Source organism: Dermochelys coriacea, chromosome 19 (assembly GCF_009764565.3).
Source record: "Dermochelys coriacea isolate rDerCor1 chromosome 19, rDerCor1.pri.v4, whole genome shotgun sequence".
Classification (NCBI taxonomy): domain Eukaryota; kingdom Metazoa; phylum Chordata; order Testudines; family Dermochelyidae; genus Dermochelys; species Dermochelys coriacea.
This window is the reverse complement of record NC_050086.2, coordinates 6,878,575-6,893,309: the sequence shown is the minus strand read 5'-3', so window position 1 is coordinate 6,893,309 and position 14,735 is coordinate 6,878,575. Positions and strand designations below refer to the sequence as shown.

Genomic DNA, 14,735 nt, shown 5'->3' with positions numbered 1-14,735 from the left:
GGGAATAAGGTGGGGGCCTGATGGGACAAGGGCTGCGAGGCAGCATTTGAAACCTGCCCATTTCCTGCTAGCTTTCCATCCCTAGGCTCCTTGGCAGTCTGGACCTGCTGGACTGCCTGAGTCAGGGACCCCAGGGTCTAGGCCAGGGGTAGGCAAACCTTTTGGACTGAGGACCACATCTGGGTATAGAAATTATATGGTGGGCCATGAACGCTCACAAAATTGGGGTTGGGGTGTGTGGGGGTGGCTCTTGGTGGTGCTTATATCAAGTAGCTCCTGAAAGCAGCAACGTCCCCTCCCCCATCCTGGCTCCTATGCCATGGCATGGCTTGGTGGCTCTGCTACACACTGCCCCATCCACAGGCACCGCTTCTGCAGCTCCTATTGGCCATGGTTCCCAGGCAATGGGAGCTGCAGGGGCGGTGCTTGAGGCAGGGGCAGTGTGTGGAGCAGAGCCTCCTGGCTGCCCCTAGGCATAGGAGCCAGAGAGGAGCTATGCTGCTGCTTCTGGGAGCTGCACAGAGCGGCCCCCGACCCCACTCCTTGGCTGGAGTGCAGCAAGCCCCAGACCCCGCTCCCCAACGGGAGCTTGAGGGCTGAATTAAAACAGCTCGGGGGGGCAAATCTAGCCCCCAGGCCGTAGTTTGCCAACCCCTGATCTAGGCCATGCAGGCTGCCCTAGAGCTGGGGCTCCATTCTCTTTAGTGGAGAACGCAGAACTTTGGAGTTTGTTCCAATTTGGAACAAACCAAACTTCAAAATATAGAAATCCTTCACAGCAGCCTTACTTATAACCCATGGAAGGCCTTCTCTTCTCCACGCCCCTTTGTTTGGTGCCCCTGTCCTCCTTTTTTAAAAAAAAAAAAAAAAAAAAGATGGTCAGTAACAGCATGAACATTAAGCGGGTCTGAAGGATCTTTGCTCCCTATTTTGGTTAACACTGTGGTTAAGGTCTGTTACTTGACAACTTCCTCGATAAGGCTGAAGAAGCTGCAGTGATGGATAATCAGAAGTATGTGTAAGGCTGTGCACCATTGCATAGGTTACCAAGTATGGCGGTGACTGTTGGGGTCCCTGTCAACAGTACTGGCTATTCAAGATTATCAAAGGGGCAGGAAATGAGGTGGTAGTCTTCCATGAGAAGAGTGCTCGTCATCCAAACTGCAAACGGTCCAGCTGTTGCTCATTTTATAAAGAATGGTAAAAAGCTTTATAACTGGATATTTAGTTTTGGAGAGAGATGACCCCTTATATGCTGGATTAGTGAGCGTTGGAGAGGCCTTGTAACTCGAATCTCTTTTTTTGTTACAAGGTTATGTGAACTATGTAGGAACCTGTGTATCTAAAACTACCCCTATTACATCAACAATTCTAACACTTTGTCAGACAACTGGCCCCTGAACAAATATGTAAGGTCCTATGTATCAAATGTATGAATGGAAACTTTGGTTTCTGATGTTACTTGAACCAGTTCTTTGGTACTGTTAATTGTGGTAGGTTTAGAAATCTAGGTGAGAACCCCACCTATAGGATGGCATCCAGTTCATTAGTCACACACACTGACATTTGGCATGCTTGCACACAAAGCTGCCTTGCCTCTTCTCAACGAACCTTTTCTAAACTCTCTGGGGTGGGGGTTGTTGGTTATTCTTTTAGGTGTCTCCTTGCTTGCCGGTATTGTCCCGATTATTATTCAGCAGTGACTCCGACTTGCTGGCAGATGCCTGCTGGGCACTCTCCTACCTATCAGATGGCCCCAATGAGAAAATCCAAGCAGTAATAGACTCTGGGGTGTGTCGGCGACTGGTAGAGCTGTTAATGTAAGTGTGTTGCCCTGCATAAGAGGCAAAGACCTTGGACTGAACAGCCCATGTGAATATGGGTTTGTCTTGTTAACTCTTAGCTTATCAAGGTAACGCTCACCACAGCACTAATGTTTTAAACTGATGCCTAATGGGTAGAAAACTAAGGCTGCTTGTGTCAGAGGGATTATCTAGTATCGATGGGTATATGGGAATACATGACATGGGTTGTGCTGGCCTATTGGACAGGGGAAAAGTCTCTGTATAGTGCTGCAAGTGTAGCTGTAGTGCCCTATGCTAGGAAGAGCATGATGCACAAAGACAATGCTGGTCCTGAGAGCTAGTCTAACCCATGAATGGGCAAAGGCTATGGTGTTGATGCCAGACTAAGACCGTACACTCTGTGCTGCTCTAATGCTTTAAAACTCATCTGTGGAAGCTTAAAGTAATCTTTTGTTGGCTCTATTATAATGTTAGAAGAAAAGGATCAATAACAGAATAAATACAAAAAGAAAAGGAGTACTTGTGGCACCTTAGAGACTAACAAATTTATTTGAGCATAAGCTTTCGTGAGCTATAGCTCACTTCATCGGATGCATTCAGTGGAAAATACAGTGGGGAGATTTATATACATAGAGAACATGAAACAATGGGTGTTACTATCACTTTCGTTAGTGTGTATGGTAACACCCATTGTTTCATGTTCTCTATATAAATCTCCCCACTGTATTTTCCACTGAATGCATCCGATGAAGTGAGCTGTAGCTCACAAAAGCTTATGCTCTAATAAATTTGTTAGTCTCTAAGGTGCCACAAGTACTCCTTTTCTTTTTGCGAATACAGACTAACACGGCTGCTACTCTGAAACCTGTCAGAATAAATACAGCACATTCCAAATAAACTTGTCTTTTGTTGACACTCCTGTAATTATCCATTGAACTGTCTGTAGAGTCATTGCTCTATTTTAGATTTGTTGATTTTGTGTTGTCTAATGCAGATGGCTTTCATTTGCATTGCATCTTGAGGGTTTGGAGAATAAATGCATTTTCAGGAGTGTTCTAATTACTGTTAATTGGATGCCACAAAAGTGAGGAGGGGCATAAAAGACTAAAGTTTAGGAGTGATTTGAAGGTGACAAGAAGTGGTCCATGATGAAGCTTACAGTTGTAAGAGGATAAAGAATGTTCTTATGGTGACACAATCCTTGCTCTTTCAGTGACAGTCTTTGGTTTGGACACATTTTGCTGTATTCTTCTGATGGTGGAATTTTAACTAAATGGGGGCGATGTTGGGGGGTGAGGATGGTGGAGGGATTCTGTTGCAAAGGGCTTGGACTGATTCTTTCCCTTTTTCTTTTAGGCACAATGATTATAAAGTAGCTTCTCCAGCTTTGCGAGCTGTAGGCAATATTGTGACGGGTGATGACATCCAGACCCAGGTGAGTGGGATGTGACTAGGTCTTCTCAAATTCAACGTTTGAGCAGGAGGGAGAATTTAAAATGTCTCGGATAAAAACCCAGATCATCACTAAGACGACAGAGTAAAGGTCTAATGACAGATCTGCGCTCAGATTTCTAGACTTGCCACTAGAAGATGAAATCTAGCTTAGAATACCCAGCCCTTAATCGAAACAGGAATGGCTCAACCTGCAGGGTTGCCCATAAGATGAACTAAGCCATGATTGCAGCTCAATCTTGAGCCATGCCACAAAAGTCCCTTCTATGTATTGGTGCTTATGGAAAATATAGTGTATACAAGCATTGTAGGGAAATGTAGCCAATGTTTGTGTAGGGAAACAAATCTCAGGACTCCAGTCATTGAAATTCCTAATTTCCAGCATCCAAGAACTAGGGATGACTCATTCTGCTTCCCCGCCTCCTCCTTGAGCTCTGCTACAACAGGAGATGAGGAGCAGGATGCAGCGGAGGGAGGCTTGTCTTCTGTCTGCCTCCTGAACCACATATAGTGCATTCCTGGTAGAACACTTGGCAGTTGGGATGTCTGATCCTACAAATGCCTCTTTGGGATAGGAAAAGCATTCTCTTCCTGCTGCTGCCCAGTGGAACACTTCATTCAGTGACGGGAGTTTCTGGAAAATGTTGGAAGAAAATATTCTTCCCCATAAGAATTCAGTGAAGATGTGCTGAAAGTATCCAGGTTTCAGAGTAGCAGCCGTGTTAGTCTGTATTCGCAAAAAGAAAAGGAGTACTTGTGGCACCTTAGAGACTAACAAATTTATTAGAGCATAAGCTTTCGTGAGCTACAGCTCACTTCATCGGATGCATTTGAAATGAAATGAAACGAATTTGAAATGCATCCGATGAAGTGAGCTGTAGCTCACGAAAGCTTATGCTCTAATAAATTTGTTAGTCTCTAAGGTGCCACAAGTATCCTTTTCTTTTTGAAAGTATCCACTATCTGGAAGTGGAAGAAGGCGAATGGTGTCATCCTATCCTGTACTCTTCTCTTAAGGTGATCCTGAACTGCTCAGCTCTGCCTTGCCTGCTTCATTTATTAAGCAGCCCCAAAGAGTCTATCCGGAAGGAAGCTTGCTGGACCATTTCTAACATCACAGCTGGAAACAGGGCTCAGATACAGGTACAGTTTCTAGAATCCTCGGCAGGTCCACCTGCAGCACTCTTGGATCCACGGAGCACCATTAAAACAAAGATTGTGATTTTTGGTTGGTGTTTAAAGGCCATTTTACACCCTGGACTTCCCTTTTTCTCTATTTATTTGCAGGCACAATTAGTGTCATTGTTCTACTTGACTGCACCCACAATGATAGTTAGACATCTAAGTGATGCTAATTGTGCCCACAAATGGAGCCTGGTCTGAAACATGCTCTAAATGTCTAATCACTGAGTGAGCTTGGGGAGATGGGGATTAATCTGCCTCTTCACTGTGGTTCCAAAGTTCAGATGTACACTTAGAATAATGCTTTTCAATGGGTGTACAGCATTTGATGATTATCCTTTCTAAGGGCCTATATCCAAACAGGTGTACACAGTGACCAATGACTTCCTGTGGTATTGGTGCAATAATAGGAGAAGTTCTTGGACAGTAAACTTAATCTTACACTTACAGAACATGGTAGGAAAGCTGATGGGGATCACTGAAAAGGTTATAGATTTCTGTTCCTGGAGCCTGCTAGCTTTTTAGGAGTCACTTGGCCTGTTCTAAATGCTGCTTCTCTCTTCCTTCAGGCAGTCATAGATGCAAACATTTTCCCAGTGCTGATAGAAATCTTACAGAAAGCAGAATTCCGCACAAGGAAAGAGGCAGCCTGGGCCATCACGAATGCGACATCAGAGGAACCCCAGAGCAGATCAGGTACATTTGAGAGGTTGTTTTATCTGTACTTTGTCTCTGACTCCATGAAGCTATAGGAACTTTGTACAATCAGTTTGCCATCAGCATTTGTGGCCATCCGTCCATCAACTCCTCTAGTTACTTTGGCCTTGAAAGAAGCTCCAAGATATATTCAGAGATCCAACATGTATCTATAGCTTTCCCTAGGCTCTAATTCTCTCAATGAAGAGAATACATTTTTGCTGTAAAGCCATTCAAGTAGGGATAACTTACTGGTGCTGCTTCTGCAGTCACCATTGAGACTAGCTGTTGAGAACTAGAAGAGTCATTGTTCATAGTTCAAAGTCTGAGCTATAGCTTAGTGTAACTTGGTTTTATATAACTAAAACACACCTCAAATGTAGCATAAACAGTATTGATTTAAAAATCTTGTACCACACAAAGGATGCACTTATAAGTCTTCAGCATGTTGGCCATGCAGTATAATTCTGGAAGTGTCTGGTTTGCATCATGTACCTGACATGCATATGCTGACACTCTGGCTTGGGTACAATTCAAAACCCAGTTAAGCACTTCAATTTCCTAATCCATCAGTACTTGCTCTTGGGTTTAAAACCCTTTCTGTTCTGCTTCATTCAAAATACATTTCTATGTCCTTAAAATTCTATTAAGTGTGCATCTAATAGCAGCAGCAGCAGCATTACAAGTGCTCCTATAACTTTGTCGGTATTGTGTGCTTTACACAGGAAAACATGTAATATGGACTCTATGCAGGTGAGTTAGTGGTGGTAACTTTGTTTTTCTGCAGCCTGTGTAGGAAATGCACAAATTTTGCAAGTCTAAATTTAAACAGATGTTGGGTATAAATCTTTCACAGTATCAGAGTATAAATACCTGGCTAACTATAGGCTAAATAATTTAAAGATATGCTGCAAAATTTAAGACCCATGGGAATCTTTTTTAAATTCCAGTGAAGTTTTTTGTTGGGATTTAAATAGTGCATGTGACTGTAAACAGTGATATAGACTCCAGTTTCATAGTTTAGTTTGTCATTCAAGCAGCTTGGACAAACTAGACTAGAATGTCAAAACTTGCCTGCATATAAAGTCAGGCACCTTTTAATAGATCTGGATTCTGACTTCAATAGGAGTTGAGTGCTAACACATTGTAAATAAGGGCCCTGGTTGTTAGCGCTCTTGAGAGAGGTTAAAGTGCCTAATTCAAACATCCAGCTTTGATAGCTAATGGTGAAAAGGGTATTACCTGTTGAGGCAATATTTAAAATACAAATTAAACCTTAAACCTGACAGTGGCCCTTTAAACCTAAATGAATGCCACATTGTTACTTAACTTTCCTTCCTGATAAACTGAATGTTTGTCTTCCCTGTGCCTTCTCTTCAGGTACTTGGTAAACCTAGGCTGTATCAAACCTCTGTGTGACCTGCTGACTGTCATGGACTCCAAGATTGTTCAAGTGGCCCTGAATGGCCTGGAGATATCCTGCGGCTCGGTGAGCAGGAGGCCAAGCAAAGTGGCACAGGCATCAACCCCTACTGCAGCCTCATTGAGGAAGCCTATGGTAAGTGGGCTCTCACCTGCCTTGCTGCTGTGACTTGTTCCCAGGAGGAAGTAATGCAGGATAGTGTTAGAGCAGAGGTTCTCAAACTGTGGTCCGCGGACCACTAGTGGTCTGCAAGCTCCATTCAGGTGGTCCGTGGATAGTTCCTCTAATGTGCACTCCTGGGCAGCCCCACACGAGAGAAGAAGGGCCATCCACCTTATTATGGAGCCACACAAGCATGGCTCCACTAATTAGGTGCCTGGAGAAGATGTACATGTAAAGTGAGGTGGTGGCCGGGGGGGGGAAGGAATAGGAGGTAGGGGGGAAAAGGAATAGGGGGGTAGGTGGGAAGAGGGCATGGCCTGGGGGAAGGGGTAGGTGGGCAAAATGCAAGCTGAACAAATGGTGGTCTTGTGGCCCCAAACAGTTGAAAGGGTGAAGGATGGATGGAAGGATGGATGGGGGCAGGGAATAATATGGATGTTCTGATCAGTCTTGCCACATTCCATTTTCTCTTTCCTAAGGCTTGGATAAGATAGAGTTCCTGCAGAGTCATGAGAACCAAGAAATCTACCAGAAGGCCTTTGATTTGATTGAGCACTACTTTGGAGTAGAGGATGACGACTCCAACCTGGCTCCCCAGGTAGACGAGAACCAGCAGCAATTCATCTTCCAGCAGCCTGAGGCCCCTATGGAAGGCTTCCAGCTATAATGTGTTCAGATGAGGAAGAACACCACAAACTTGCCAGAAATCAACTGGGAGCAGCCAGAGTTATAGTCCCATTTCCCCCTCCTAACAAACGGAAGGCGCAAACACCCCCGCCACCCATTAGGAAACAGTTCCTCCTTCAAGAACAGCTAGAAGCAATGCTTTGCTCTCATGGAAAGAAGGGGATTTTATTTTTTACACTTTCTTTGCTGCTGCATACATGTCTTTAAAGCAGGCACCAAGGTGGAGGAAGGACACGGAGGTAACAAATTGCACCTCTTGTTTTAATTTGTGGTGATCTTTCACAAATATTGTGTCACTTGTTACCTCGGGTACTTAAATGAAATTTCATTGGGGGTGGGTGGGGGAAAAACACAAATCAAAAGTTAAGCATTCTTTTCTCTGACAACATTAATCCTGGAAGCTAGGGTTGATCTATTTAATTTTTTTGCACATCTTACTCTTTGTTAAGGACTCTAATCTGCCAAGAGCAAAGTTTAGCCCCTCACCTTTTCGCAGCTCTCCTTCAGTGGACTGCACCATTGGACATGGGCCAAGTTCTCCTTGAAACATACTGTAAATGGACAAAGGAGAAGTGGGGAGACTTTTCCTGGGGAAGGATTTTTTCCCTTTGTTTAAAATTTTTTTTTAAAGAACTGTTATTGGTATTTAAAAAAAAAAGCAACAAAACCCCAAAGATGGTAATTGTGAAGAGGTGGGGGAGATGTTTTGGTGGTCTTTGAAAAGAGGAAGCACAGCTGCCATTGCACGGGCTTCACTTGCATTGCTTGATTGAAGTCACAGAACTGTTGAAATGGTGAAACCCATCTTCATCTTTACTTGAAAATTGTTTCATGAAAACATGTATTAAGATTTGGATTTTTTTCTGAATGGATGGGGTGGGGGTGGATTGTTTGTTATGGGGTGGGGAGGAAGGAGGGCATAGCTACACTTGACAGGAGCATTGTGTGCGGTGTTAACTCCAGTAGCAAAGGGCCTGAGTTTTCAGGATTACTTTCTGCTCACAGTTGGATCATGTACATTTTACTTCAAAAGGAAGAATCAAAGCTCTGTATTTTTTATATATATATATAGGTAGATATTTGTCTAATTGGGCTTCAGAGAAAAATATATATGAAATTTCTGTAATTTATGTAAATAGAATACTGTGAGGCAGGTACACCTGGAAATGATGGTCTATGAACTCACTCACTCACTGGTTGTCCTGCTTCTTTTCCTGTTTACTCATGTACTGTACAAGCAAACATAGATTTGTCTTAAACTCCTTTTCCAGATTGAGTTTACTTAGCCAAGAGTGATAAAACACAATAGGCTATGGAGAACCCAAACAATTTTGGGATTTGAGGGAAGGGGATGGGGAAACATGGTTCACCGAGGTGTCTAATAGACTTGCTGTGTGCATCCCCTCCCTGTTCTTGCTGTCCTAAGCAAGTGCAAGTTTTGAAGCCTTTGGGACTGGGAATTTCAAGAGAGTAAGAAACAAAGCATGGTGCCAGTTGTATGAAATCAAGAAATCCAATTTCACAAGTTCTTCACATTTAAAAAAAAAAAGTAAACACCGGTGCATTTGACTGGTGGCTGGCTGTGGCTAGTGATCTCTAAATGCATTAAGTTCCTTTATCACTTGCTGCAGCACAAGTTTGGGGTGGATTATTTAATATTAGATATAGCCTTGTGGAGCACGTGTGAAAGCTTAACCATGGTGTACTGGAGTGTTGTGCCATTGCAGGATCTTTAGAAGCCTACCAGGGAGCTTGGACTCCTAGCGAGCACGTTAAAATTGGAACCTTCATTTATCTGTGAAGAATGAAACTGAATATTGCATTTTAAAAAATGTTAAGGTTTGTGAGGTTACTTGACAAGCCACTTGCATTAGCCCAGTGGCTCAATTACATGCCTCTGGCTAGTGTGCATCCCCTCCCTCTTCTCTTTAAACAGAGTGGGGAGAAATCCTTTTGTCCATCTTCTAAAGCTTGGGTTAGCTGCTAAGTCTTTTGTATTAAGGCTTTTATGAAAGAAAGATTCATTGTGTAGTTCAATGTAATATGTATTGGGGTAGCTTGTTAAAGGAGAGCATGCAAATTAAAATCTCTTCTAATGAATCCTTATGCAGTTGATGGAAGATGAAGAAATAAGCGATCTGGACGTATATTCAAATTCAAGCCTAGCCTTCTGCTTAAGGTCTCGAATACCATCAGTATGATCGCAGAGTATATTCCTGGATGCTGGGATGATGCAGGGGTCAGCCTACCTACAATCTAATTGGTCCAATCTCATTCAAGAGTCTTGCTTGCCTCAAGAGATTTTTTTTTTTTTCCCCCTCCATTACAAATATCAGTGAGCAACTGAGGGTTAAGTGAAATTTACACAGATGGGTGTTTTCTCCTATCTCTTTTGTGAGGCAGGCGGGGGGGGGGGTTGCTGCTATTTTTCCTTCCACTTGTAGGCCTTTCAGCACTAGCATCAATGATGTGTTTCCCATGGCCATGCATATGGTACTTTGGGTTCTAGGATGTACCCTAAAGCTCGGTTGTTGCACTGACACCTGTCTCTCACCTCTTCTCTTTCTGTATCTGCAAATAATCCAGCAGTGGATTTGGAAGAGAAATGGATGCTGTAGCAAACTGCTTTGCAGGGATCATTGAAACTAAAAATTGCCCTGAATTGATGTATAAGCAGACACCCACTTTGTGGAGAGTAAGAAGAGAATGTGGATGAATAAAAAGGATTGTTCTCCTGCATGGCTGTTTGGGAGACCTTCAGGGGCTGGATTTGACCACAGGATGTGGTAGCCAGGCTGCTTGAAAGCCTGCAGGTGGGGTAGGCTAAATCTGCAGAATCAAGCTGTTTGTCAATAGGAAGTAACCAGTTGTTGAATAGGAACTGTTATCAAGTGAAGGGCTTCAGAGGAACAAAATTCATATGATCAGTTTCATGGAGACAGTAAAATTCACTATAGGATTGAACAGTTCTCCAATCAATAAACCTTATTTTAAGCTTAGGGTAAACCTATTCAGTGTCTAATTTTTTTTACCAACTAGACTCTGGATATTCATATTGTATTTGAAATTGGATCTACAGCCAAGGGAAGTTAACAACTTTGAAACCCAGAACTGGAGAAGACTTGTGTGGGACTCTCCTGTTTCCTTCCTTCCTCAGCTCTGTCTCCCATGAGGCGTAGTCCTTCTGTGATATCTGGTCAATACTGAGCCCCATCTTGTTTTACTCTTCCAAAAAGGCTCCCTCTTTGGCAAATGAAAAGCCGTAATGTATCCCTTCCATAGACAGGTTCTATGTGGAAGGCCTTGAGAAATGCTCCAAAGCCACCTGTGACCTTAACTGATGAGGGACACATTCTTGGAGCTGCTGTTCCACCAGTCGGCTATCTGAGGTGTTACATGAACCAGAGTACTATATTAGGTCTGTGGTGAAGAGAACGTATCCTTCCAGGATAGAGCCTGATACCTCCATGGCTTTAGGATGGCATCTCAATAGCAAAAGGTAACCAAAAGATCTTGATTCATCCACAATCTTAGTCTTCTGATGTAAATCACTTAAAACCCAAGGTTTTATTTGTTCTATGCATTACCTCGGGACCATGCAAAAGAAATGGAGCTCTTCACTCCATTGAAGCTTCTTCCATTCATTGCAGCATGAAGAGGCATTGGGATCTGCTTTGCAAGATTGCTTTTTTAAATGAGACTTTTGGTCCCTGAAATAAGACTGGACTGAAATGATGTGGAACTACCTAACAAACTTGTAGCAAAAGCTGCAGAGGTAGTAAGGATGGCTTTTTGCTTAGAGTGGCCCTAATATCTTCCTGCTGTGAGGAAGCTTGCTTCTGTCCTTGATAGCAAGAGCCATTCCTACACAAAGCAGTATATTGTCTAAATTACAACTCAAACCTTCCCTTAGCAACCAGAGAAACTAATACTTAAGCCCAAGCCACCTATTGAGGTATTGTTCCTTCTTGTAATTAGCTTGACATCTTTTTATAGAAAATGGGGGAATAACTGGTTTAGCAAAAAAAATCTTGCACCCTGCCCTCCCCCCCATAAACAAAAAAAACAAATCTTGTGAAAAGGGCATCACTTCCTGCTGTCTTCTGAATTGGAACTTTACAACTGATATTAGGAAACAAGTTTGGCTTTTGGCAAGCTGCTCTTACAGAGTGCAGGAGAATCCATGCTGATGTCAACCTTGTTGAATTTATGCTAAGTGTCTGTAGATAAGCTCTCTCCAGAACCTCCACAAATGCTGTGGGGTGTGCCACTGCCACTTGGTTTTTAACAAACATTCATTTCTTTCCCCCCCCCCCTTGCATGTAAGCTGCTTCTATTTTTCTCAGCTCAAGTGCCGTGTAGATCTACAAGAGATATTGAAATTCAGGCATTCATCTTATGGGTCTACTTTTATTTTGAATATTACTGTTTTTTGTTAAACAATCTATTGCCTTTTTTCCTAGCAATATTGCACTGCAGTGGTTGCACTACAAACTATGCCAACCCATTCAGTTAACCTTAGTGCTACGTTTGTGCTGTCAGCAACTTGGGTATCAAATCCCCTAGGTCTGGTGTCTACTTCGTACACTTATCTTCTGGGACCACCATCTCTTCGGTGCTTCCAAAACACTTTGGAGGCTAGTTTACTTCCTGCACACTATATTGCTCAGTAATTGTGTGCATCTAGCATACCTCCAAGTATGGCATACCCAGTGAATGCTAGCTAAAAACTAGCTCTACATTCTTGTCATGTAGGGACTTCTGACTGTTGGCAGTACCTCCTCTATATTGGTTACCTAGAGCAATAGCACTACAACCTAGAGTGAAAGCAATATCAACACAGAATATGTCAGGGATAATTTTGAGGAAGGATCCTCAGGCAAGCATGCAATTACAGTTAAACTGCTAGTGTTTGGTTTCTCTGGTCTCTAGTACATGACCAGGGCAGATAACTGGTACAATGAAATCTCTAAGTATTTAGAAGAAGTTTAACCTGTGCCACTATACTGGATCCCTTCCCTCATAATTCTCAGATCTCTGCAAGTATCATAACTTGAAGCATTCTTGGTTGTGGTTTTTGTGGGGTTTTTTTTATTCCTAGACCAGCCTCTTCAACACTACTGCATTAAACCGCACAGCCTCTTCTCTCATAAGCTGTCTTGGCATGTTTCTCACAATCCAGCTAGAACTCATGAATGTTCTGACCTTTTAAAGCGTGCAGTAAAGCTTCAATTAGGACAGTGTTGAACCAAGGTGTCCCAAAGGGGATTATAACACTGCAGTAGCAAAAAATGGAAGATCCATTGATGCAGAGGCCTTGTATAGTACTAAAAACTGATCCAAATTCTAGTGTTAAACTGGTCTAAATCCAGATGGACTTCATCTTGGTTCTGTATTTAGCCATGTTAGATACTTGCTAATATGTTGCAAATTACCAGTGATGTCTAAGCAAAGTACTACTTTCTCTTGACTATCAGAAAAGTCTTAAGGCTGCCCACAGTAGGTACCATTCTGTCCTGTCATATAAAAAATGTGAGGACCTTATCTCAGTGGAGTTTTGGATCTTCTTCAGCCAAATGTACAGACTAAAATCTCTTGCCACATTTCCTAATCCGTAAGCATTGGGCCTGTAAGATGTGCTGTAAAACACTAGTACTGAGCTTCCATTCCTGACAGTCTCATTCTGAAAACTGAATTGCATCAGACTGGTGTGGCAGACATCTCCAGATTAAGGTGGCGAGGGGGTTAGAGGCTGCTGATTCATATCAGAGTAATTCCAAAGGGATCACTCTATTTTTAGTGCAAAGCATTCCAGGCTTCTAGTATCTCCATCAGTTAGAACATTAGAATTAGCTAGTCAGTCTAAACTTCTAGTTTTCTCCTTTTGGCCCTGCGTTAATGTAATCTTTAATACCTTATCGCTTCAGTTTGGGGCTAAGATTTCATCCTTTTACTATGTGGAGCTTGGGCTACTTCAGTTGACCTAAAGCAAGTAAGTTCTCTGTATTGTCTGAATTTGATCAAGGGATGTATATCCTCCTTTCATTTAAGACTTGACCTGTGCTTGGTGTCTTATATAGACAGGCAGCTGTAGTCAGAACATGCAGCAGCTGTCTGCATAACAGAACTGTTGCAGTGACTTCAAAAGAGCCCTAAAGGGTGGAGCTCTTCATCTGAATCTTATTTTCCTTCACTGGAGGTGCAGATCTAGTTTCTCTAGTAAACCTGAACTCCTGCTTGCCACTTACCCTTCATTTATTACAGATATGGTAAACTCCTGAGTGAATAAGCCTTTTATCAGCACAGGTCTATGCAAAAAATCTAACTGAATATTTTTGTTTTAAGAAATTACCTACAACCAGTGTCACAACTGATCTGGATTTTAAAATTAATTCTGGGGAGCACAAGAGGGGAAGAGATGGGTACAACTGTCAGACCTAGCTACAATACTGGGCTGGAGAAAGACTATTGAGGAAAGTTTCCAAAATACTATTCACTCCATCTGTTCTGGATCCCTCTTTAGAACAATCCAGGGACCCAGAAACTGAAGATGTCTACTGTTTTTTAGAAGCAAACTGTTACAGGCTCTAGGAATGGCATTTAAAAGGCTTATTCTGCTGCAGTAACAGTGCTCAAAGCATTAATCCATATGAAGCCAAGCCCTTGGGGTGGAGCTTGGTGCTGTGTTCTGATATTTTTTTTTTTTTAAATCTGCTCATGTGTGGGTTGTGTTATGAAACCACTAGTGAGCATGGCACAAGGGGAGGAATAGTATGTGGTTGTTTACCCAAATCAAAAGTCTGGGAATGGGACTTCAGGATGTAGCCACATCAACAGCCAACAGTGATTCAACTTTTTTTTTTTAACTTTCTTTTATAAAAGTCAAACAAACAACTCTGGCTATTTTTCCAATGTGTGGCCCTTTAGAGGTACATTATAGCCGTACCATGGTTGGTTGATAGGCCTTGTGAGGATACACACCTGACTCTAGTATGGACTAGTATGATGTGTACAGATTAAAGATATTTATACACATTCAGAGTTAAATGTATCTAAGTTTCCAACACTGTAATAGATACAATGCAAAATAAAGAGTCTGTTCCAAAGCTGCTCTTGGTGCTCAATCTGTCTGGATTATTTTGTGTCATAGTTTAGGGATCCGGGCAGCTGGGCTAAAGTGTACCAACAGGGTGCCCACATGCCAATATACTGGTAAAATCATTGTGACTCTTATTGGCAAACTGCAAGGAAAACTCTCCAAAAAACTTGGATGGAGGATTGTTTATAAATTTTCAATGTGTGAAAAGCTGACATGGGCAAAGGACCAC

The 14,735-nt window shown here is 42.4% G+C and overlaps 1 protein-coding gene across 1 annotated transcript in view; it reads left to right on the top strand.

The window, feature by feature from the left end:
* Positions 1-14,517, top strand: part of KPNA6 (karyopherin subunit alpha 6) — a 38,418-nt gene extending 23,901 nt beyond the window's left edge. Inside the window, 8 exon segments of the mRNA XM_043505955.1 lie at positions 1,657-1,820; positions 3,162-3,240; positions 4,275-4,400; positions 5,009-5,111; positions 5,114-5,135; positions 6,516-6,607; positions 6,610-6,693; positions 7,200-14,517. Coding sequence (XP_043361890.1) covers positions 1,657-1,820; positions 3,162-3,240; positions 4,275-4,400; positions 5,009-5,111; positions 5,114-5,135; positions 6,516-6,607; positions 6,610-6,693; positions 7,200-7,387 — 858 coding nt within the window. The 3' untranslated portion in view covers positions 7,388-14,517.
* The last annotated feature ends 218 nt before the right edge of the window (positions 14,518-14,735 follow it).